Source organism: Cynara cardunculus (genome assembly GCF_001531365.2).
Source record: "Cynara cardunculus var. scolymus isolate 2C chromosome LG 4, CcrdV1, whole genome shotgun sequence".
In the NCBI taxonomy this organism is placed as follows: Eukaryota; Viridiplantae; Streptophyta; class Magnoliopsida; order Asterales; family Asteraceae; genus Cynara; species Cynara cardunculus.
This window is the reverse complement of record NC_037531.1, coordinates 18,964,669-18,990,244: the sequence shown is the minus strand read 5'-3', so window position 1 is coordinate 18,990,244 and position 25,576 is coordinate 18,964,669. Positions and strand designations below refer to the sequence as shown.

General features: G+C 36.0%; 3 protein-coding genes and 1 long non-coding RNA gene across 6 annotated transcripts; 3 read left to right on the top strand and 1 right to left on the bottom strand.

Moving 5' to 3' along the window:
- Window positions 1–1,131: 1,131 nt before the first annotated feature.
- On the top strand, window positions 1,132–4,014 carry LOC112511189 (auxin-responsive protein IAA1-like). 2 transcript variants are annotated; one of them, XM_025116707.1, is made up of 5 exons: window positions 1,132–1,453; window positions 1,568–1,752; window positions 1,853–1,964; window positions 2,969–3,033; window positions 3,776–4,014. In XM_025116707.1, the coding sequence occupies exons 1-5, from the start codon at window positions 1,224–1,226 to the stop codon at window positions 3,814–3,816; spliced, it is 633 nt and encodes a 210-aa protein (XP_024972475.1). In that variant the 5' UTR covers window positions 1,132–1,223; the 3' UTR covers window positions 3,817–4,014. The 2 variants fall into 2 exon arrangements, with proteins under 2 accessions (XP_024972475.1, XP_024972474.1); XM_025116706.1 differs by lacking the exon at window positions 2,969–3,033.
- Window positions 4,015–6,353: 2,339 nt separating this feature from the next.
- LOC112511559 lies at window positions 6,354–7,959 on the top strand. The gene is made up of 2 exons (XR_003069101.1): window positions 6,354–6,624; window positions 7,733–7,959. It is a non-coding gene; the product is annotated as an uncharacterized LOC112511559 (long non-coding RNA).
- A 1,094-nt stretch (window positions 7,960–9,053) lies between these two features.
- Window positions 9,054–14,710, bottom strand: LOC112511084 (D-glycerate 3-kinase, chloroplastic). Its single transcript, XM_025116494.1, has 12 exons — window positions 14,460–14,710; window positions 12,984–13,369; window positions 12,308–12,387; window positions 12,148–12,199; window positions 11,863–11,904; window positions 11,678–11,756; window positions 11,558–11,589; window positions 11,404–11,472; window positions 11,034–11,108; window positions 10,847–10,963; window positions 10,722–10,772; window positions 9,054–9,371 (listed from the first exon to the last, which is right to left on the bottom strand). The coding sequence occupies exons 1-12, from the start codon at window positions 14,677–14,679 to the stop codon at window positions 9,228–9,230; spliced, it is 1,347 nt and encodes a 448-aa protein (XP_024972262.1). The 5' UTR covers window positions 14,680–14,710; the 3' UTR covers window positions 9,054–9,227.
- A 2,369-nt stretch (window positions 14,711–17,079) lies between these two features.
- Window positions 17,080–25,284, top strand: LOC112511290 (katanin p60 ATPase-containing subunit A1-like). 2 transcript variants are annotated; one of them, XM_025116857.1, is made up of 8 exons: window positions 17,080–17,169; window positions 17,289–17,410; window positions 18,736–19,216; window positions 20,526–20,723; window positions 21,528–21,772; window positions 22,441–22,599; window positions 22,966–23,053; window positions 24,778–25,284. In XM_025116857.1, exons 2-8 carry the CDS (start codon window positions 17,289–17,291, stop codon window positions 25,057–25,059), a joined length of 1,575 nt encoding a protein of 524 aa, XP_024972625.1. In that variant the 5' UTR covers window positions 17,080–17,169; the 3' UTR covers window positions 25,060–25,284. The 2 variants fall into 2 exon arrangements, with proteins under 2 accessions (XP_024972625.1, XP_024972624.1); XM_025116856.1 differs by having other exon boundaries at window positions 17,121–17,410.
- The last annotated feature ends 292 nt before the right edge of the window (window positions 25,285–25,576 follow it).

Sequence of the window (25,576 nt, the reverse complement as noted above, 5' to 3'; positions counted from 1 at the left end):
AATGTAAAATTCTTCAATTTTTTTTTAATTTTTCCACCAATCAGTTATTGGTGTTAGATGTAACTTTTTTTTAGAGATTTAACTTTCCATACTTATTTTATCGAGAACTATGATTATCGTCCCTGTGGTTTGTGAAAGATCGTAGTTTTTGTTCTGTGATTTTGAAATTACTATTTTCGTCCTTATAGTTTGTAAGTTATTGTTATTTTTGTTCCAATGGTAATTTATTGCTGTTTTAGGGGTCGTTTACCAAACGCTTACTAAGTTACATTACCTCACAGGATGAATATGGTAAAGATCAAAAATCTTACCCGGTAAGAGCGAGACAAGGACCAAAAGTCTTACCCGGTAAGTAAGAGCGACGACTCTTACCACGGTAAACGTTTACCGTGTGAATTGTTACATGCGATGTCGTTTTGGTGAACTAAAATCTTACCCGGTAAGTAAATAGTAGTGTTAAATTTTACCCGTAAGCACTTATCGGGTAAGTATTTGGTAAACAGTCCCTTAATCCCGGGTACTAAATCTATTAAAAATCACCCATTCGACTTAGGGGTATTTTGGTTGTTTTAGGGATGTAATGTTTTAAATTATATATTATATATTTTTTGGGTTATAAAAAGTTACAAACATTAACCGGTTGAAACATTAACAGTTATCATACTGATGTGACGAATAATGTGGTATTCAACTCAATGTTATTTGTTAACGTGACTAGTGAAATGATTTTTTTTTAATTTAAAAATTAGTCTTCAACTGTTTATACAGACACTTAAATGTTTAAAACTTTACATTTTAAATACTAAAATTAAAATTTTAAAAATACATTATCTAAAATAAATACCAAGTTAAAGTACATTATTTTTTTTATAATATAATTATTTTGAAGATGCTTTAAAAAAATAAAAAAAATTGTTTCAAATTTATAGAAAAACCACTTTCCGACAAGAAAATGAAGAGACGGTGTCAATAAACTGTGACCACCTTGAAGGGGTACACCAAACTAGAAACCCCCACGATTTCATGATGTCAACGTGATAACCACTCATCGACCGACACGTGTTAATCTACACTTACACTTGTTCCTGCTCTCCCCCTGTATAAATCAACCCATCGCTCAACAGCCTATACGAACACCAACGCGTTTTCATCATTCTCATTCTACATCTCTGTAAAAGCATCGGAAGTTCGAGATTAGATCTTTGAAGACTCATTCCGATCAAATGTCAACGGCAACGTCGGAATCAACCGCCGCCGGTTGCCGCAGCGGCCTTGATTTTGAAGAAATCGAGCTCACCTTAGGTTTACCAGGCGAATCACGAGATAGAAAGTCCGGAATGAAACGATATTTTTCAGATGTGATTGATTTGAAACTAGGTAGCTTTGAAGATCGAGAAACAGATAAATCCGATGGCAAATGCTCGGATTTGGACGCCGGAAAACCTCGCTCAAAGTAAGTTGATCGATTCGATATGCTACTTTTTGCTGGTCATATATAGGGGTGTGTGTGTGTATATACAGCTAGAGAAAGTAAGAGCTATCGTGAACTAACTGGATGATGTTACAGGGAGCGAGTGGTGGGATGGCCGCCGGTGCGATCGTACCGGAAGAACATAATGAAGAGTAACTGCAAATACGTAAAGGTGGCGGTTGATGGTGCACCGTATCTGAGAAAAGTAGACCTAGAATCATACACAGGTTATCAACAGCTTCTTTGTGCTTTCGAAGAGATGTTTTCCTGCTTCACGATCCGTAAGTAGCTATTACACATTATATTGGTCGTGGAATGATCTACTAATTCGGTTTTGATATTTAGCTGTGCGAGCTAACTTGTTGAGGTTTAATATTACAGGCAATGTGTTGAATGAGAAGAAGATGATGAATCATGTAAATAGATCAGAGCATGTTCCAACGTATGAAGATAAGGATGGAGATTGGATGTTATTTGGTGATGTTCCATGGAAGTAAGTATGCTTACACAATAACCAAACATTAAAATAAGAAAACAGTCGAATTATATATGATTTTACACCAAATCACGGACGATTTATGCGACTTTGCGGCCACATCGTCCTCATACCCTTGCAATAACCGTTAGTGTAAAAGCATGGTGATTTTGCACATAATTTGACCATTTTCATGTTTTGTTATTTAGTTATTGTTTTTGTTTGAGCCCCTCTCTCTCTACATGATATGTATATATATATATACACACATATATATATATATATATATATTATATACATATATATATATATTATATACATATATATATATATATATATATTATATACATATATCTGTACATACATTTATTTTCAACTACATGAAATAAGAGGTTAAATATTGTTAGAAAGTACGAAAAAAAGTTTATATGAATTCGTTGAAAAAATCTATTTGAAGATTTGAATGTGAAATGGCGATACAAAGTTTTACGTATAAACTATTCTGATAGTTTTTTTTCAATAATTCATATATTAACCTTTCTTTTTAACCTTTTTTTCTTACATTTTCACAATATTTCACTTTTTATTTGGATCTCTCAATAACTACATATATGGAAAACGTTATCCGACTACTTTTATGAAGACATAATCTAAACATTTTCCTTCTAGTTTCTCTTCTTGTCCCATCTCTTATTTTGACTCACTCTTTAATTTGACTCACTGTTTAAGGGGCTGTTTGAGATTACTTGTAAAAATAACTTATTGGCTTACTCTAATGTAACACCAATAATAAACATTTTTGAGTGTTTAGATAAACAGAGTGTTAAATTGGTAATAAAGAGTTTTTGAAAAAGTTAAATTATTCTAACTTATGATAAATTTATAAGAGGTTTTGTAAAAAATAATAAATTGTTTTAAACAAGCAATCCCAAAAACCCCATAGGTTTGCCCTTTGAAAGTTGATTAATTTGAAGCTTTATTTGTTTTGAAAAAACTACCCATTTTGTGTTGTCTTTTTGAAGGATGTTTGTTGAAACATGTAAGCGGATAAGGTTAATGAAAAGCTCGGAGGCTATTAACCATCTAGGTACATACTATGCTCATCTCTTTAATTGGAAAATGGTAAATTGCATAAAAAAAATAATGTACTTTAACTTGATTTATATTTTGGGTAACGTATTTTTAAAACTTTTATTTTGTTACCTAAGATGTAACGATTTATACATTTAAGTACCTGGATAACCGATTGAAGCATTAACCGGTTATCATGCTGATATAGTGAGTGATGTGGTATCCAACTTAGTATTATTTGCTATTCAACCCAAATTCATCTTGTCACTCACCACATCAGCATGGTAATCGGTTAATGTTTCAATCAATTACCCCAAAGACTTAAATGTTTAAAATTTTACATCTTAGATATAAAAATAGAAGTTTTAGAAGTACTTTATCCAAAATAGGAATCAAATTAAAGTACGTTACTTTTTCATACAATTTACCCATTGAGAAATTGACTAAAATATCAACTTTTTCCTAACCAAATTTCAATTTTAACCGAAATTTACGCAACTAACTTGTACATTTGTGTATAATCTATTTTCAAATTAGAAAATATTCATCACACAAATTATGCAAAAAAAGATAAAATGAAAATGAAGTTTACACAAAAAAGAACAAAAATCACATTGATAAAATGGCTAAAAAGTGAATTGAGTTGCACAGAATTGCTATTTTGATCAATTTTCCCTTTTAGTTACTAGTTTTGGAGTTGATTTTATCGACAACAAGCCATTGATGATATGTTGTTGGTCTCAATTTCTACAATGCAGCCCCAACTACACTTGTGAAATGTTGGACCCCAAGTCATTGAAGAAAAGTGTTGGTTTAATTTGTCAGGAAGGGCCGGGTAATATGTGTAATGCATTAATGTCGTCTTTTGAAACATCTTTTTGCTGATTTAGCTCGAAGGAGAGCAGTCTGCTAAGATTTTATATTTGTAGAGGAAATATATTAAAAACACAATATAACATTAATTAGTCGATGTTATACACGTGAGGTTTTCGTTTTGGATCCATGTTTTAACTTTGGGGGTTTTCATGTATGAGAAGGTGGTTTATAAAGGGGGGAGATCTTTTATAAATCCCAACCATTAATACAAAATACAACTTAATTAATTAAAATATTTATAAGAATGATGAGAGTTTATTTATAATGATTTTGATATTTATGAAATATTATCAGGGTTTATTTATTATTGATTCGAATGTTTTATATTATGAAATAATCAAAATATTCATTGAAACAAATATTTATTAGATTAGATAAACAGATAAACGACCGAAATTGGTTTGTATAATTTATACTAATGGTTCATTTTCTTACCAATTAACCCAAAAAGTTGTATATTCATATTTGCATAGTTCGATATGAAATGCCATCGAAGAGTCCGATCCAGCAATATTGCGTAAGTGAAGAAGGGAAACACCGCTTGTAAAGCAGCGTACACGCTTACCTTTACTCCATACCATAGGGCCTCTTCAGCAGTTGTAGGGTTCGGTGGTCGGAAATTGACTTGGCCTTGCCAAAAGGCCTTATCTCTAAAAGCCCGACTCACGAGACGTCCCTCTTGAGTAGAGTTCCAAACCTCATCTTGCTCTTGTGACATTAATGAGTTTTTTTTTTACATTAACAAACAAGTAATTCCACATAGAAAATTTAACGTGCACCTTTGATTTGAAATCGTGTTTGGTGCAACGAGACATCAAAGTTACCTGACCATCTTTATTGCATTTAACTTGGGTTATGTTTGACAAATTCGCTTATAAGTTTTTGACTCATAAATAGTCATGTTTGATAAAAACTAGTAGATAAATCATATGACAACATAATATTATATATAAAAGCATGTCGAAAGAATCTGAAAAAATATAGATATATAATTGAAAAAAGTTACGGAAAAAACCAATAGCAGTTTGTTGAAATGTTATTTGAAATAATATTGCAAAAAAATAGTTTATGACTAACAGAACAGAGCTTTTCAATAAGCTAGATTATTCTTATCAAACATAACATTTTTTTGGAGTAATCATTTGGTATTTAGACCATCTTATGTGTAACCAACTATTTCCTCAAACAACCAAGAATGCGTAATTAATCTTCATGATAGTAACGGCTTTTTCGAACCGTAAAAGAAAAGATTTTCACTACACCCATCTGAGGCTTAAACGCCACAACCTAGATCGTAAGGAACAGTTTAAACCACAAAGATGGTGCCTGACTGGTTTGAGTGTGAGTTTCAAAGATAAAAATATTTGGACACAATAAAAATCTTTGTGAAATTGTCACTTAATGAAGAACACGTGTCAAGCATTCCGTATACGTATTTGGCCTCCTGCTGTTCCTTTTGAATTGCACCTTGTAATCTTCAACTTCCATTGAAGAAATCTGACTTAGTGATAGTAGTTGTGAAAAAAACCCATCTAAATAAAACCATTTTCGTAGATCTCGTAAATTTTGGTGAAGTCTATATGATGATGGATCGTGTGAGAATAACAGTTATCGTGAAAAGGTGGAAACAATTCTGAGCCTTTAGATGAGTTGACTTTTTAATCTAATTTAATTTTTTTCAATTATTTTCATTACCTTCAATTGCTTTCATCTACCTTGAATTACTTTCATTACCTTCAATTACATTCATCTACCTTTTTCTTCAAATTTTTCTTTATCTTTAAGTCATTTTCACGGACTTTTACATACATTTAATCACTTTTACATGTATGAATTTGTTAAGGTTTCATTCATAATGATAAGAATAGTAAATAAAAGTACGTGAATGTAGATGAAGGTATATGAATATTTTGTTCTTACCTTCTCCCTATTACTTTTATTCTAACCGGAACCTAAACCAGGCCTAAATATATAGAGTAAAGATCAAGGGAGAGCCTTGAAAAAATAACCGGAGAACCATGAAAAAACGGATGAAAAATATATGAAAATAAATGTCAAGCTAAAGATAATAAAGTGATCGTTTATTTGGTGTATTTTGTTTCACTCCAATTTATGTTATATTTAATGTATTTTCTAGTTAAAAATTTGAGGAAAATATGTTTATTTCTTAAAAAAGGTGATTATAACCACCTTTTTTACCACATTCGTTACATCATCTCAATATAACATTTTGAATGGATTCTTTGGTTCTTTTACTTTTTAGAGTTCTCTTTTAATCTTAAACCTTATATATATATATATATATATATATATATATGTATATAGGATTGGGTTCACGTGAAACCATTTTTTTACACTTGAAAGTTCACAGTAAAATACTGTGAATGTAAAAAAAATCCAACCTTCAAAGCAAAAATACTGTAAAGGTTACTTTCACGGTGTTTTGCTATTAACTTTTAGTGAAAGACACATTTGGGGTGGGGGGCTAAACCGAATGCCTACTTATGGTTGATAACCACCAACTACCACTCTCATTAACTATGTTCACACCCTTCTTTATACCCATATCCTCCTACTCCTTTGTTTCTTTAATGTTACAAGCACTGGTTTACCTTTAGAAACACCAGATCCACACACACCAAAAGATGTCAGAAGCTCCAAAGATACAAGAGATGTCGTACAATCAATCTGTGCAAAAGACCAAGGAAGAAAGGGGCTGTCTGTATGCCTGGTTTGTACACCTTCTTAAAACTGGGTTTTACTTGATGGCTTTTTTTCTAAATGTTCATCTCGAAAAACCCGCCTCTCTACCCCTAGACCCTGTTTTTTAAGTTCGTTTGGTTTTCTCTAAGGGGCTATTTACCAACTGCTGACTGCCTTACTTCATAACATACGGTGACGTTTTACGTACACTTTGACCGACAAATGATCTAGATGTTGACCAAGTAAGGAAGGAAAAACTCTTTTACTCGGTAAATGCTTTGAGCATTTACAATGGGTGAGCCTTTTCCAGAAAAAGGTGGGACCCGCATGAAAACCTAGCTTGTAACTACACAAGGAATTTTTTTTTCAATTTCAGTGTTAAAGAGGCTTTTTCACAAGCATGTGGCCAATAAGCTTTCCAAAAAGCTTTGCAATAAGCATCATTATGGATGCTCTTACCCAGACAGCACTCTTACCAACTTTATATTTGCCGGTCAAAACCCTCCAACAGGCCAGTAAAACGGTCGGTAAAAATGCCTTTTGTAACAAAGAATGCCAAATATGGCGTGCTATATCGCTCACTTCTTGTAAATCTTTTTGAGAGTTGTGTTTTGGAGGGGATGATTTTTGCAGTGCGGTTGGAGAGGTTTTGTATTTTAGTGTGAGAGGGTTTTGTATTTTAGTGTGAGAGGGCCCACAAGTTGGTGTTTTAGAGGGTTATTGGTAGGTTGGAGTTGCTCTAAACGGCCCCAAAATGTTCCTCGCTTCCATGTTTTCAAGCATGCTGTCAGCTCGTAATCCTATGGAGGTTATGCCAAAGTGTTTTGGGGCTGTTTACCAAACGCTAACCGGGTAAGTGCTTATCGGCAAGAACACCACCTTCCCTTACCTTATCGAGTTACATTCTCGACCATCAAAATAGATTGATGGTAAACGTATTTTACCTGGTAAGCACTCACCGGGTACGAGTCTTCTCCCACACTTACCCGGTAAGATCATCGGTCTTCGCAATATTTCATGCTCCCTAGGAAGGTAGTAACACTTGATAAGCGCTTACCCGGTAAGCGTTTGGTAAACGGCCCCTAAATCACATTTCTAAATAAAAGATTTCTAATGCTTCATATATGTTGATGCAGCTTCTTCACATTGTTTTGCTGCTGTTGCTGTTCCGAGACATGTGAAGGCTGTTTGGACTGTGCTTGTTGCTGTTGCAAGTAGTCCCATATAATTGAAATCAGAAGTTGCTGCCTAGACTGCATTTCTTATTCATTTTCTGTCTGTTATCTGTGGAAAAACTCTCTTTTGTACTGATCAAATGCTTAATTTCATTAAAGTTCCTAAGTTGTGCTATCTTTGCTGGACTTGCCATGTCTAATTTGAGGTAGATGTATGTGCCTACATACTGTTTCTACTGCTATGGTGCTTGTGAAGAGACTCACACAAACACACACACACACACATATATATAGAGTAATATATACATAGAGAGTGAGGTTCAGGAAAAAACCTCAACAAATGAAAAACAAAGGAACACGTTAATAACTATTCTATGTGCATACAAGTAATTGAAGATGTTTCCTGGTCTCTATGCATATCTGCATGTTGTACATATGCATATCTGCATGTTGTACATATGCATATCGGATAGATGAATGGTTATTAGGGTGCTCCTTAATTTTTTATTTTTTTTTGCGTTTTTTCCATGAACCTAAACCTCTCTCTCTCTCTCTATATATATATATAGAGAGAGAGAGAGAGAGAGATTTTTTGAGGAACGTATCTAGAGAGAATTTGATTTGGTTAGACAATGTGTGGTAGAAGGTATCAACAACAACTGGTTTTATTATCCGTTGGTTTTTATTACGGGACATCTCATATTGTTTGGTCTTACTTCACAATCGATAAACGAAAGAAGACTTCCATCTCCAAGTTTAGAGAGGAGGTTTATTTTAGAAACAAACCATACAAACTAATCTTAGTCGTCCATCTAGTTCAATAAATATCTAATTCCATTTTGTTTCCTAATCTAACACCATGCATCTTCCATATATATATATATATATATATATATATATATATCACAATCATAGTTATTGGACCATGATAATTTTTCATAAATATTTCGAATGTTTCCTAATATAAACATTGGTTATGGTTTGTAAAATAAATTGTCTATATATAGAGAGAGAGGGAGAGTGAGTGTTGGCATCAGGTGAGAACACTTCTAAAATCTTTGGTTTAGTTTTTTAATCTGATGGCTCACAAAAACACGGACCTTCATCCACCTTCACCTTTAATCACATACCTTCGGTCACACCCACATGAATGAATTGGTTAAAGTTTCAATCATTGATATAAGTAGGAATGCAGAGGTAAAAGAAGGTATGTGAATGCAAGTAGATAAAAGTTCGTGTTCCCACCATAATAATTGTTCTCTCCGGAACCCATATATATAGAGAGAGAGAGAACTACTTTTATTAAGCAGTGTGTAAGTAGCATACCTTTCATTTACACTAGAATAGGACAGAAAAAATTGAATTATTATTATACCATGTAGGCTTTTCCAATATACAAATTAAAGACTATGAACACCAAGTAAGACAATGAATCTGTAGTAGTAGTTACCTCTATTTAGCCAGCAAGGATCGGGTTTCTTTCTTCATCAATTTCAACAACAAGTGTGCGCTTAGAATCTGATCCCTTTGGTCCTTCCGTGTAGAGTGTAGGAAGGTATGCCTTGTATGCTGGCAAATATCTTGATACAAAATCCATAACCTGCAACTCCCATCACAAAAAAAAAAGATAAGTTAGTATGCAGCCTATTCATACTGTTAGGGTACGTTTTGTACACTGGACAGAACAATATAGAATAGGGATCATTGTTCCATGTTTGGCAGGACTTCTATGTGGAACAAAGTGGAACAGACGTGTTCCACCCCCACCCCATGGAACAAGGTGGAACAGACTTATGTCTTATCAATGTGACCTCAAAATAAAACTTAATTCTCTTCTAAAACATCAAATGCATCTTCCTCTTTACATTTTATTCATTTTTTAAATTTTATTTATTATATTTTATGCTCTTTAAACTTTCACTTTACCAGATTAAAGGTTTGGCCCACCTAAGATATTAAAAAAATTCTCAGATTCCCCGTTCTACCGCCCAAAACAGGCCGTATCGGATCAAACGCAAATATTCGGTCTGAATCCCCACGATATAATACCATTTCTGGTATTTCAACCATCTTTGCATGAATCAATACTAAGTCCTCAGCCCATATGAAGTCCTTCGACTTCGGAGAACATACAGGGAATTGGAGGTAGCATTCTAGTCCTCGAAATATGATTTCTATATGGTTTCTATGTTTTGATTAATTTATGTAATCTATTAAATATTAATAATATAGAAAAGGTGTAGAATTAAAATTTGAAACTACATGAACTTTTCATTTTGGTGTCACCTTAATTGTCTTGACGAATACTTTCTAAATTCTAATGATATATTTTGTTATAAAAAATATTTATTTTATTATTATTTAATATTACATAATTAGTAAAGATATATAAAATATATAAACAACTCATTAGGGGTAAATTAGTTATTTTATCTGTTATGTCCTGTCCAACGCACCCTTAGAGTCCCACGTCAGCTAGACTTGGACCATTTATCCTCTATAGTTGGAACCTTCATGCACCCCTCAAAGGCACTTTTGGAGAGGAATTATTCTCACATGTTATAAGAGCCAACTTCTACCATTCTAAAACTCAATACCCTAGGGCGATTTGTACGCATCTAGCACCCTCTCGATAGTCTAAGACAACCTCTATCGATCTAGCCTCCATTGGAGGGTCGTGTTAGTGTGAGATCTCACATCGGTTGGGGATGGGAACAAAGGTTGCCTTATAAGGGACTGAATACCTCCTCTATCAGACGCGTTTCAAATCCGTGAGTCTAGGTATGGATGAAGTGAACAATATCTAGTATGGTTGGCCGGGGATGTTATAGTTAGAGAGTGTCGGCTAGATTTGGACCATTTATCCTCAATATTTGTTGGAACCTGATGTTGGACTCTTAACACATACTATTAGCATGATGTGAAGTGAGATGAATATAATAAAGCCGACCTCCTCATCAGACATCCCAGGGTTCCCTGCTTCTCTCATGGCAATCTCTGCCTGCAACAATTTCCCAAATTATATCAATTAGAGACTGTAAATACCTGCAGGAGAACGTCAAGATGATGACAAACCTGTAACCGCCATTGGTAGACACAACTCGGGTCTTTAATTTTGATGACAATCCATGATTTTATGAACTTGTCCCATGCATCATAATAAGCCTCGAGGTTTTTGTTCACTATTTCTAGCTGCAGATGAATTGTCAAGCCATGTTTAATGATTTCACAGAAGTAATATGTGTGATCTTGGTGCCCTAACCTGTGGATCGATAGCTTTGACCACTTTGCCAGGAACAGGCTTAAAACCAAGCATCCAACCCTCGAATAGAACTACCTAAACGACAAAAGAGGGGAAAAGTCACATCACAGGTTATTAGAAAATTCAAACTTAAACCCTTGTCTATTTAGTAAAAAGCGCAGATAAACTGAAGGTTTGATGTCTATCCAAAGTAATTGATCTAAATTTGCAACAACAACGCAAAGAATTTTGATTTTGTTCCTGTTTATCTCATCACACTGGTGGTATGTGCAGTTACACCAACATAAATGGGGAATGACAACCAAGAGCAATTTGCTGTGCATAGCATCTGAACATTCAAATATCATTCAATTTAATGAGTTTCGCTTACCGTTAGAGGTCCTTCAACCTCAGGCCATGTGGAGGGATCAGCTCTGTCACCTCTACCTTTGTATGCAGACTGCATTGAGGATAATCTAAAACTCATAATTGCAATGATCGACACGAAGTCTTTTAGAAATATATGTACGAACATTGGTGCTTACTTTATCATATCTGGGCAGCTTCATCTTCAAACCTGGAATGTTTATGCCCCAAAATTTAGTTTAGAATTTGTGATTGAGCAAAAGATAGGATGAACATTTGGGACAGAATGAGTGTCACACCTTCTTTAGACAATTTCCCCAGAGCTGTCAGTGTTTCAACAGACAGAGAAAGATCATGGCTTCCAGCATTTCCACGAAACTGTGGGTTAAGAAAAAGCCTCCTGTGAACTAGTTACTTAAAAAGTGACACCAATTCTGTTGTGTTTAATAACTGCTTTCAAGAAAAGGGCAAATTGGAATCGTACCTCTAAAAGAGAATTGCCAGGATTGTTTTCTCTCAGTTTAGCCTAAAACAAAATTAAGCTACATTATAAATCAAGAAAACAGAAGAAGATGAACACTATAGGTGGTCAGGTACTCCCTGGGTAGGGAAAAGATCCCATGAGAACCATAAATATTTTGAGGACCGTGAGAACCAAATATGCATTTTGATGCATATGCACTATGAATTTTAGTGACAAATATGCACCAATGCATGCTACTTGCATATTTATAGTTCTCCTGTCAACTTCCGCCCTTTGAGTATTTACCTGATCATCAGCTGTTAAATAGAAGTCGTCAATGGATATAGTTGCAGACTTCCTGATACATATAACATGGTAGAAATACTTGAGTTCCTCAAGATTATTATAAATTCACAACCATAAGCATATCGTCATTTCATAAAATGTACATTACTCTGCACTCTACCTCCCTGAAGTTCGAAAAAGATAGTCCAGAGCAAAGACGAGTGTAGTCTTCCCACAACCTTGTGGAGCACTAAAGCCAATCTGCATAACAATAGAGGATGTCACCTGACAGCTTATTTATTCTGCATTAGCAAACTATTCAAGCAAATATCTGAAGGCTGCTTAAGCAATTTGAGAACGGCACATAAAATCAGGACAATAAACTGCCATAAACTCACGTAGTGAACTTTAACATCAAACACCTAATCATTACTTTACTCCCTACGTCCCAAAATAAGTGTCCACATTTCTAGTTTAGTTTGTCCCAAAACAAGTGTCCACATTTCTAGTTTAGTTTGCCCCAAAACAAGTGTCTACTTAGAAAAGCAAGTGCATACTTTCCAATTCTAACCCTTAATTATGAGATGGAAAAATTAATTATTCCCTCTATTACTAAGGATAAAATTGTCATTTAGTTAATTAAAAATGCAGTAGTTACAAATTTCTAAAACTGCATGTCTTTTTTATTGTGGATATTTATTTTGGGACAGAGGGAGTATAAAGATCCTTTTCTTTATAAGATTAAAAACATCTTTTCTCCCTAACTATTGCGCTCTTTTATGAAGTATATCCTATTGTGCTTAATGGCACTGTCATAAACAAACAAGGACGGGACAATTAGAAGATGAGATGAATACCACCAAAGGAGGGATATCATCTCCTTCTTTGAACGTGGACCTGTGATCAGATATCTGCTGTTCGCACCACAAGTAGACAGGGATATAGTAGTGATAAATTCTAGCTTTCTGGGGTGTTGTCAGGTATAGCTCATTGAGGTTAAACAATTGACACACGTGAAATCCCTTCTCTAGCCACTTGTCTATAGAGTTGGCTACCGTCTCTTGGGTGAATCCAAGTTTGTCCATAAGGGGACCTGAGCATATAAACTCGAAGAGATCCTTCACAGAGGAAACTTCTGCAGGCGTAGATGGAAACACAGAACGAAATGGACCCTGCCTCCTTCCATTATTGACTACAATATCCTTATAGGTTGAGTTGTCTTGCATCCAAGAACATCCATGACCTGCATTAATAATGTCTCAGCCATTTCGGAGATAGATATACAAGAGAAGATGCAGTATAAAGATCAACCGGCTCAAAAATCAATGCCGATGTGCATTAATGCACCATCAGCATCCACTTGTAAAGACTTTGATATGTTTGGTTTTCACCAGTTTTGAATACTTTTGCACTTCCACTGCCAAAGCAACCTAATTCTGTCTAAATTTGTTGCTTCTTTCCCTACAACAATAGCAGCATATTCTGAACATAGGTACATTAAATATCCATTCTGCATCCCCATGACAGATAGTATTCTGGTTTTGCAGAGGCTCATAAATAAGATTTGAGATCTCTAAACAATGCCTAATGGGAGAACAAAATTTCCTCTCAAGGACCAAAGTCTGATCAGCACCTAAACCTTTCAACTTCTTTTGAAACAAGTCATTTTGACAAAACTTCTGTTTTTTTGTTGTTATCACGTTTATGTTTAAAAGAATAAAACAATGCCTGCCAAATGTTTACTTTTTCTAAAACCAAAACCAGTTTAGAAATTTTGTAAAATACAATTATAAATTACAAATTTGTAATGTTTTCACAGTTCACAACACTAATTTACAAAAAGTACATAATGATAATTTGATTCTAATTGTTTGTGCTTTGAAACCACGTAAAACAGAAAAACGCGAGCCTTAAAGATTGAACATCCGTGAACTAAATCGTGTGAGGTAGAAAGATCCCAATCATGACGGCATAGCAATTTAAAACAATCACATTGTTCTAACATAGTGATCAAATCACTGGTCAAAAGTTTCCTCACACACAACTCAATAAGTACCCAAACTCATAAACCTAATTTGAAACTTGAATGTGCCTTCCATCGGACAAGAGAAGTCAAACAAAACACCATAATACCATGGATGCAAAGCAATTAACGCCGTATCTATTACTTACGAACATTATCAATCATGTACGGAACTACAATTTCTCATGTATGTGAGAAGAAGAAACAACAACAGGAGTACGAAAAAATTTATACACGATGACTGATGAACAATCTCCAAAAAAATGGTGGAAAATTAAGGTTTAACTGGAGTAAAATACATTCAGTATACCTGATTTGGAGGATTGGACGGGCAATTGAGAAGTGATGCGATGTGATGTGAAGCTGCTAGTGGTAGTTATCGGGAGTGGAAGGAACCTGCTCGATAGATGATTATTATAGTTAAAACTCCGGTCAAGTGAGGCTGAGGTTGAAGATGAAGACGGCGTTAGCACAGGTTTCGATGGTCGATGCAAAGCATCCATAACCACCGCCATTGATGAGCTACTCATGGTCCTCCCACAGTGGCTTTCTGGAGTGGGATCAACAGATATAGAGGGACGCCACAAGAAACGGTTTGAAGTTATCTTTTTGGATTTTGGGGGATGTTTGGACTACTGCCAACTGTCTAATAAGATTCAAGTTTTTTTTTTAAACAAAATATTTTAAATCACATTTGTCGGAAAAAAAAATATTAAATCATAATAATTAGAGTATTTGACACATCTACGTAGACATGACCAAAAATCAGTCTGAAACGGGTTGGGTCAGGTCCAAATCAATCTCGGGGTCAATTAGTAATAATTCGGACCGGTTCCGGTTCCAATCATGTAAAAAATACTAGATCTGGTTAAAGGTACTTATAAACGGTTACGGTAACCGGTCCCGGTCCCAAACTGGGTCCAAACCAGTCCTATATTAAAAAAATATTTTCTTTTTTATTTATTTTTGATAAATTTTTAAAAATACTTTAATATTATTTTAATATATTAAAATAATTTGATAATTTGATTCGTATTGGTAATGTACATCATGGACCATATTTTTACTCAAATGCTTGATAATTTGAATTAAAAATGCCAAAAAGAGTTAGAGCTATTCGAAATCAGTGTCCCTTCAAGCCTTTGAAAATAGTTTAAACCCTTATTCTTCCATTTGTGAAATAAAAGATTTGGAGTAATATTTTTCATCACATATTTTCATGATTCAATGTTGATATCATTAAATGTGTAGTACTTGCAGAATACCTTACGACTTACATTTGAAGAAGCGTTTCAAATGCTAAAGGTCTGTTAGAATATACCACTAACACTCTCAATTAATCCAACAAATGGTGTATGTCCAAAAATTATTTGCTTACCGAATATTGAAACTGTAGGTATGCATAAACGAACAAAAATAGTTCTTGTACGTTTGAAACACGATCAAATAGAAAGTCAGTGTTGAAGTAGATCCACTTGATATGCTTAATACATAATCAGAAAACAACAGACCTTTCGAGGGACAGAGGGTTTCATTGGAGATTGTTTGGCCTCACATATTTCATAGGAGACCGTTAGTTTAACCGATATTGCAAGATGTATTTATTAAAATTACATTTAAGAGAGGAGAAAGCTGCAATTTAATAGCAGAAGAAGTTACAAAGGCTATTAGTATATAGAAAGTTGGGGGATAACCTAGATTGCAAAATACATTTAAGAAAAAGTGAAGCTAAGAAAGTTACCATAAACATATGGAAAGTTGGGAGTTCAAGATGTATGTAAATTTATAAAAAAACTAATGTACGATAAAACACATATTTATTATATAGGGACAATATGGTCTTTTTTTTATATAATCTATACTACCTTATAAATCAGATTTATCAAAAGTCTCAAAAACAATTTTTAATGCACAAAATACTATACATTTATGCACAAAGTCTTAAAAACAACTCATAATGCATTAAGTATTGTTACTTTATGCATTTAATCTTAAAATCTCTTAATCTACAATTAAAATAATTTATAGTATAAGGTTTTTTTTTTTTTTTTTTTTTTTTTTTTTTGTAAGGGTGTCCGGGCCAAAGCCCGACTAATCCCCGGCAAATTTGGAGGCTAAACATGGCCCCACTTAAATGTCGCCAACACTCCCCTCCCAGGGCTCGAACTTGGGTTCATGACTATGCCATGCCCAAACCTTTACCATTAGGCTGGAAGGTCTTTGACAATTTATAGTACAAGTTGCCAATGCACATTATTACATTTTTCTTTTCATGTTCCCAAGATACTTTTGACACATTTCACTCATGTCTTCACCTTCTCATACCTCTATGTCTTATCTCATCCCCCAAAGTGAGATTCAAATTGATATTCACCATGAGTTATTAAAAGTTCTTATATTCATGTCTTATTCAATTGCTTTAGAATTCTTGGTCTCACTCTCGATTTCTTAAAAAATTGCTCTTGATGTAAATCCAATATATTTGTGAAGTCGTTTAAATATGTTGGATTTTAAATATGTTAGATTTTAAACTGTCATACGATTTTTTTAATCGATAGACTGTAATTAAAACCATATAAATTGTATTAATATGTAAAGACCAAGTGTAACTTATATTATCGTTAAATTTTCTCTAATAAAACTAGTTAAACTTTAAAATCATTAAAATTCACAATTTTCATCACATTGTATGAATACACAACTAGTACATTTAAAAAGATAAAAAATTTAGAAAAAGAAGTAGGGAGGGTTCTAACGTTAAAAGGTGTCATGTAAATGGATAATTTTGTAGCCGTTGATTGGCGTTTGCAAGGACACGTGGACAACAGGCAAGAACTAACCACAAAAAAGACCGATTGCGAAAGCACATCTAATTTTTTCCGTCTCCGAGCCGTTTAACCGTCGCCGTCATCTCCCTTTAACACTCTTCTTCCTCACTCACAGATAAACTACCATATTTGTTCAATTACTTTATATACATTCAAATGGAGATTTGAATTTTGTTTCTCTTTCGTCTGAAGGTCTTCCAAAGTGTTTTCTGTTTTCATCACTTCATTTGAATCAATTTCCCTAAGAAGTGATCAGAAAAACCCTAAGATTTAACCTTTTTTTTTTGTGGTGGCAATACGATTGATTATAGATGGCAGGTGCGTCGATTGCAGGAGTACAAGATCATTTGAAATTGGCGAGAGAATATGCAGTTGAAGGCCTCTATGATACTTCCGTCATCTTCTTCGATGGTGCCATCGCTCAGATCAACAAGTATCCACATCTCTCTCTTTTGTTTTTCAGTTCAATTATGCACTCAATAACATTCACATTGTCGTTAAATATTGAAATCGAGTTAGTAGGGGTTAGCTCTGTGAAGAATTAGAAGGTTTTTAGTTGAAGTTTAACGATTTGTTTGATATCTAACAAGCACATTGTCGTTAAGTATTGTAATCGAGTTACTAGGTTTAGCTCTATGAAGAATTAGAAGGTTTTTAGTTGAAATTTAACGATTTGTTTGATATCTACCTTCAGAAGTTTATATACTGATTAACCATTGAGGATCTGTTGGAAAGGCAAAAGGTTTTGGAACATTATACCTACTCTAGTTGATCATCTGGTTCATGAAAAGCAATCACCAAGTTTTCCTTTGTTGGAGTCCAGCCCCCGCTATACTTGGACCATTTCTTTTTGATATACGTTGCAACTTCCCTTTTATTCTATCCTCGATATTCTTCTGAAGATTAATCTAATGGGATTCCACATATCATCACATGGTATGAGAGCTAAGGTCTACCGTCACAGGGAGTCGACCACTTTGGGGCAAATTGTACTCGTCTATCCCCCTATCAACACTTTTTTGCCCGTTTAGCCTCCGTTGGAGGGGGCATGTTGGGGATCCCACGTCGGTTGGATTTAGACTATGTCTCCTGAATATATGTTGGAAATTCCCTTCACTCCTATTGGGTTCTTTTGGAGAGTAATCTAATGGGGTTCCACGTATTCCCACTTGGTATTGGAGCTAAGGTCTACCAGTGTAGGGACTCGACACTCTCGGGCAATCTATACTTGTCTAGCCCCCAGTCGACACTCGGAGACAATATGTGTTTGAGTCCCTTGTCGTTTAGACTTGGAGCATTTTCTCTCAATATATGTTGGAACTGTAGCTCTCTCTTCAAGGGTTCTTTTAGAGAGTAATCTAATGGGGTTCCACATATTGTCACATGGTATTAGAGCCAAGGTCAACCACTTAGGGACTCGACACTTTGGGGCAATTTGACTCGTCTAGCCCCCTCTTGACACTCTAGGACAATCTGTGCCCGTTTAGCTACCATTGAAGGGCACAGTTGGAGTCCCATGTTGGCTAGATATAGATCATTTCTCCTCGGTATATGTTGGAATTTCCCTTCTCTCCTTAAAGGGTTCCACATATTCTCTCATCCTTAAGTCGAGTAAACGAGTTTATGCATTTTGTTTGGTTTTATTACACGAATAATGCTTGTAATAGAGATTTATGTTTCTGCATAATATACCAGAGATATCAACCTTTCTTCTCGGATATTGTTTTGATTTCCAAGACATTTATGTTCTCCTTTTAGGCACTTGAACTCACTTGATGATCCTCTGGTTCGTTCAAAATGGATGAACGTAAAGAAAGCTCTCTCAGAGGAGACTGAAGTTGTAAAGCAATTGGATTCCGAGAAGAGGTCTTTCAAGGATACTTCTGTGGGTAGAAGGCCAACTTCACCTCCTATATCTACGAATAAATCATCATTCGTTTTTGAACCATTGGATGAGTACCCAACTTCATCTGGTGCACCAATGGATGATCCCGACGTTTGGAGACCACCTAGTCGAGATACTTCGAATAGAAGATCTGCAAGAGGTGGAGTAGGGGCTACAAGGAAGTCACCACAAGATGGAGCTTGGGCTCGGGGTTCTACTACCAGAGGTGGAGCAACGGCTCGTGGAGGAAAAACTGGTGCTTCGGGTAGGGCTAACTCGGGAGTTCGAGCATCAGTTAACGGGAAAAAGGGCACGGGCTCAGGGAGGCCAAATTCCGCCAAGGATGAATCTGGGGTAAGTTTCATCGCATATCATTGCTTTTCTTTTCCGAAGTATGTAATATTTATGTATGGCAAATACTCACGCACACTTTTCACCTTTGGTAACGTTTGATTACTTGACCTCCTAGGAGGCCGGGCTCTACTGGTAATCCGGATACCGCTGGGCCGATGACCCTTTGGTCTGCATAGCATTCTTTGTTCACATAAAATTTGTTAGACTGTTCTTGCAATCAGGTTAAATACACTCTTATTGGTGAGCAATTTCTTCTCTATTTATATATGGGGGTGGGGTGGGGTGGGGTAAGACTCCTAATGTTTGTTCACCTATTTTTGTGGGACAGAAACAATGCATGTTTGTCCCAGTCAGTCATGTCCAATCTTAGAGCCTGTTTGTTAACAGCTTAATAAGACTCACACCTTATTCGACAGCTATATATGACTGTTTTGTAGTGGCTTAACGTTATATGTATGTTTTTTAATTAAATACTTGTTCTAAAAATAGTTGAAAAACATTAGTAACCTACACAACGTAAGTATGTCTGTACTTATAGAAAAAAAATACAAGATTTGTGTAGATAATCATATAAGTAAGAAAAGACCTCTGAAAAAAATGAAATTTATCGTAAAAAAACTTGTATATTCAATAAAGTATCGTGTTTATTTTAAAACCTACATAAAACATTAAAACTTGGCATTTATAAAGGAAGAAAAAGAAGAATTTGATATGAACAAATAAAGTTTCAAGTGGATAATTGAGGTTTGAAACTGTATCAAATTTTATTTTTGAAGTTTGAGGGGAAGCCAAGGCCACTTCTGGCTCCGAAGTGGCTCCGCCCATGTTGGTAGAGGCTTAATGATATAGAAAGTGGCTTATTCAGTAAGCTTATAGGGTAGAGCTTGCAGAAAGCCAAGTTTTTTTTCAAACCTGTCCCTCCCAATTAAATAACACGCTCCTTCGATCTATGAAAGAACTCTCCCAAACAAAAACCTTCCCAATCTATACAGACAGATTAATCCATACAGAACAAATGGAAAACCAACCAAACAACCCCTTAGTATAATTTGTCGCAACAAACATAGAACACCAAGTTTATCTTTCTTATAGTCCTGTACTGTCTCACGTACCAAACGCACCTTATTGAACTTGCTAGAATAGTTTGAATCTAGTATTTATTGATATCTTTCATACAACAGAAATTTATATTGACTTGCAAAGGGAGTGTCAAACTATAAAATGCTTGGGAGTTTTACACTGTTATGGTATTTGATCTAAATATGAGGATTTTTGGATCTAATTTCAATATCTGCATTGCAATCATTAGAATGGAGATGCTGAAGAGGCAACGACGAAACGTGGGCAGTATGAGGGGCCTGATCATGACTTGGCTGCAATGCTTGAAAGAGATGTCTTAGAAAACACCCCTGGAGTCAGATTTGAAGATGTTGCAGGGCTGACTGAAGCAAAAAGGCTTCTAGAGGAAGCTGTGGTTCTACCTTTATTAATGCCTGATTACTTTCAGGTCTGTAGTTGGTTTGAATGTGTTTTTAAATATATATAGAAGACATATACTCACACCCACTCCTTACCTTTGGTGAGGTTTGAAGGCTTGACCTTCTGGGGAGGCTGGACTCTTCCGGTAACCCATTTGGTAGTCTCTTTGGGATTTCATTGAAATCCCAGGATTTCAATTACTGACTTTACTTTAAACCAAACACGGGATTGGAATGATTTTGAGTGATTTGGATTTCGTGGAAGGATTTGGATTCTTTGATGTGTTTGGTTTGTAGGATTTTGGAATAGAATTGAATTCCATTTTATAAATAATTTATAGAAACAAATTACAAAAATAATTAAATTACCTTTTTATTAATTGATTATTACAAAACAAACATTTTCAACATATTTTAAAACACCAGTACACAAATCTTACGAAATCCCGTGAAATACCAACAACCCCATGGGATTTCAAAACCCTATGTTTGTGGCATTTCAATGAAATCCTTCAAACCAAACATGGGATTGGATTGGAATTCAATACCAAATCTCTCCAAATCCATTCCAATCCGACAAACCAAAAGGGGAACAACACAAATGAACTTTTATGCTGCTTAGTCGGTATATATCAAACCAAACCAAACCAAACAATCCCAATATATCCCGCTCCAAAGCATGGTCCGGATGGATGGGATGTAAACAGACCTGACCTCTTAGTCAGTGTATTAAACTTCAGCATTTCTTCAAGCAACATAGTTTTCTTTGTGCATGAAGACTGCTTGTGTGTTTTTCCATGGATCTGCCAGGCCTAATCTTACAGTGATTTCAGGGAATTAGGAGACCATGGAAAGGTGTTCTCATGTTTGGTCCACCTGGAACTGGGAAGACACTACTGGCTAAAGCGGTTGCTACCGAGTGTGGCACGACATTTTTTAATGTTTCGTCTGCTACATTGGCTTCAAAATGGCGTGGAGAGAGTGAGCGCATGGTTCGATGTTTGTTTGACCTGGCCAGAGCTTATGCTCCAAGCACAATTTTCATCGATGAGATTGATTCTCTTTGCACTTCTCGTGGGTAAGTGTTTTTCCTTTTCCTTTTCAAGTCGAGTCAAATCTGTGTATGCTTGTAATTAGGCATTGTTTGTTCTTTTAAGCACTAAGCGCCAAATCTTGAATGCTTGAAATATACCTGAAATTGACTGGACAGGCGAGAGTGAGGTTGGTGGATGAAAGTGTTTTGGAAGGTTTTAGAGTTCTAATGTACATGGGTAATTTAGTAATTTACCAATCTTGTCCCCATCTTCCTGATTTTTCTTCCACCTATTTTGGTGGGACAAAAACTGCATTTTTTCCCACTTAGTCTTGTCTTTTCCTAGTTTAAATGCCGCACTAGATGTGGGACAACATGCTTTTGTTCCATCCTGTCTTAGAGGTGAATAAGACCCGGGCTTTTCGGGCCTGGGCCTGGGCCTTCTGAGCCCTTTTTCAGTGCAAAAAAAGGCCTAGGCTTTTATAGGTCGGGCCAGGCCGGGCCAGGCTTTAGTGTTGAAAACATAGTCAGCCACGTGTGCCTGACATGATGCTCTTAGGACAGGGTGGTGTGGGCCGGCTTAGGGTTGCCTGTTACAAACCCTTTTGCACAAACATTCTCTCTCTCTCTCTCTCTCTCGTGTAGAAATGATTGGATGGTGCTTCCAACATCGAATCCTTGTTGAAACATGATTTATTTTCATATATGTGTAGGGCTTCAGGGGAACATGAGTCTTCAAGGAGGGTTAAATCTGAACTTCTAGTTCAGGTAGATGGTGTAAACAACACAGGTACTAACGAAGATGGTAGTCGCAAAATAGTGATGGTTTTGGCAGCTACAAATTTTCCTTGGGATATAGATGAAGCACTAAGGTATATACAGTCTTAGATGGAAGTCCTGTTAGGAACACATAATTGATTAGGAATCTGGGAACCGCCTACAACGTGCCACGTGCCCCCCTCTTCAGGACGAATATTCATCATGAATCACACATTCATGATGAATAAGGACGTGCTATTTAATCACACATTCATGATGAGTAACACGTACATATTCCTGATGAATATGCTACGTGTTGCGATGTGGGCAGTCCCCGGTTCCTAATGAAAATTAGGTTGCTAACGGAACCTGCCCCTATAGTCTCATACAACATTGCTTTTCTCCCCCTCTCCAGCCTTTTATTACTTCTACTATAGGAATTGGTTATTCAGTGCTTCTTGCTTATTCCGGTGTTGTAGGCGCCGTTTGGAAAAACGAATATATATTCCTCTGCCAAATTTCGAGAGCAGAAAGGAGCTTATAAAGATTAATTTGAAGACCGTTGAGGTAAAGTCACTTATCTGATCAATCTTTGTTCGTTCAATCTGTTCGAGGAGATGTATGAAGAGATTTATTATGTTACCATCATAATAATTCTAGTTCAGAAAGGAGCTTATTATGTTCTGTAGAAGTTATTGAATCAACCTGCTGCTTTGGTCTTTAAAGCTTAGGGGTCGTTTACCCAGAGTTGTTAAAGGCTCAAGGCATACTTAGACGCAAAGGTGTCCTGGGGCCTAGGCACGAGGCGCAGGCCTCAGGAGTGCGAGGCGCATCTTATCAAAATGTGTGTGTGTATACATGCACACAGTTGCACACAATTCAAATTTTGCAACAAGTAAAAGCCCCAATGCAGCGACCAACAACACTTCGATAGAGGCAGAAGCAAGAAGGGTTTAAAGTGTGAGCCGAGAAGGAGAAAGTTGTAAGGTCTGGGTATTCATAGAGAAGAAGACTTGAAGTTCTAAGGACCGGATATTTAATATTAGGGTCTGACTTACGACATCTATTTAATAATTTTTTTAGAACAGAAGATGAGAAAACTTATTTAATATTAGAGTTTGACTAGGTATTTAATAACCCTTTATGAGGCGCATTGTTGGGAATTCTGATGTTGAGGCCCAAAAGCCCATAGTCACTCAAATGGGTAAGTAGCCCATAGTTTGGAAGGTGTACACGAGGAGAGAGAGGGCAGAAGGTCGTTAGGAAAGGAATAAGTTAGTGTTGAGGTGGGAATAAGGGGTATTCAGTTATTTTGCTATTTTTATCTGTTCTAGGAGAGAATTCTCTGGAGAGGAGCCCCTGACTCTGGTAGTTCTCTGTAGAGCTTACTCTCGTTTTTCCCTTTCTAGTAATCCAATTTCCCTTACTTTCTTCTGTTTTCTATGACGCACTAGGCCCACAAGGCGCCTCAACCAAGGTGTAGGCCTTTAATGAGCCTCGTGCACATGCCGAGCCTTGACTTTAAAAAAGGGCAAGATAAGAGCCTCAGAGCCTAGGAGCTCCTCATGCATGCTTTTAACAACTATGTGTTACCAAAGCTTACCGAGTGTCACTTGCCTTTTCCGAGTGAGCATGGCGATGACCGATAATTATATCAAATATGTGAGGGAAAAGACTTTTACCCTGTAAAAGACACTTGCCAACAATCCGTTTTGATGGCGGGAATGTTATTCGATAAGGTAAGTGAGAATTGTAACTTTTACATGTAAGCTTTTGGTAAATGGCCCCTAAACCTCTTTTTGAAGTGGGACATCTAGGGTTGACTTCAGACACCACTCTTTTACCCTTGGAATATGTGATTTATCTCCCTTATGATGACCTTAGGACGGATTTGGTGAGCGCGCTCTAGAGGGTAGCGTCATACCCTTTTCACCGAAGATGTTTTATACTCGTTATATAATAGGGAGCTCATTTATGTAAACGGTTGGTTTAAATGAATCTACCCAAAGGACTTCCGGATCACGGGAAGTGTCCCATGTTTTGCTATCGAACATTGCATATCTAATTAAACATCTTATTTATTATCGCCATTCGTGTAAGAAATCCTTTACACGATACCGTAAAGAAAGTAATTCCTTAAAGTAGTTGAACCAGAACATCCTAATATCCGGGTAGCTTGATTTCGGGACTTTGTTTTAGGGTTTAAGGTTTTGGGTTTAGTGTTCAATATTGTGAATGCATATTTTGGAACGAGTGATTGAAACTATCTTGATATGGTTTATATATATCAGGTAGCTGCTGATGTGGACATCAGTGATGTAGCTCGTCGAACCGAGGGGTATAGTGGTGACGATTTGACAAATGTATGTCGAGATGCTTCCTTAAATGGAATGCGACGTAAAATAGCTGGAAAGACACGCGAAGAAATTAAAAACATGTCCAAAGATGACATCGCGAAAGATCCCATTGCCATGTGCGACTTCGAGGAAGCCATATCGAAAGTCCAACCTAGTGTTTCTGCATCTGATATCGAACGCCATGAAAAGTGGTTTTCGGAATTTGGATCTGCATAAGAAGAATATGAATCAGCTCGAGATTGCGAGTCGCCTATTTCTGTTCATCGTGATCAAGTACAGGGATGTGTTGTCTTTGCTGTTTTATGTGTTGTTCCCGGTTATTAATGGGTAAGAAAGTGGACGTTCTTGCAGAATGTGTTGTTAACTTGTTGCCAATTGTGAAAAACTCCTTTGTTGTCGTGTTCTTGCGTATTTGTTGCGGTACTTTTGGTTGAATGATCTTAAATTCACCTATTTGTTTCTTTTAACCCAATAAGCTTCATCTGATTGCTCCTACAGAAAGAGTCTGCCCTTGATGTAAAACCCGCAATCGAATATTTAGATATATAATCTTAAATGTGATTTTAATTAAAATTTTGGGAAGTCATTTTTTTAAAGAGCTATTTAAGTGTGTGTATATATATATATATATATGGGAACGATCAAATGAAAACCATTCAATTTGTAAAAATCGTAAAAACCTCATTCCACCGATCATAATTTTTCATTTTGTTCACTTTTTTGTAATTATGAG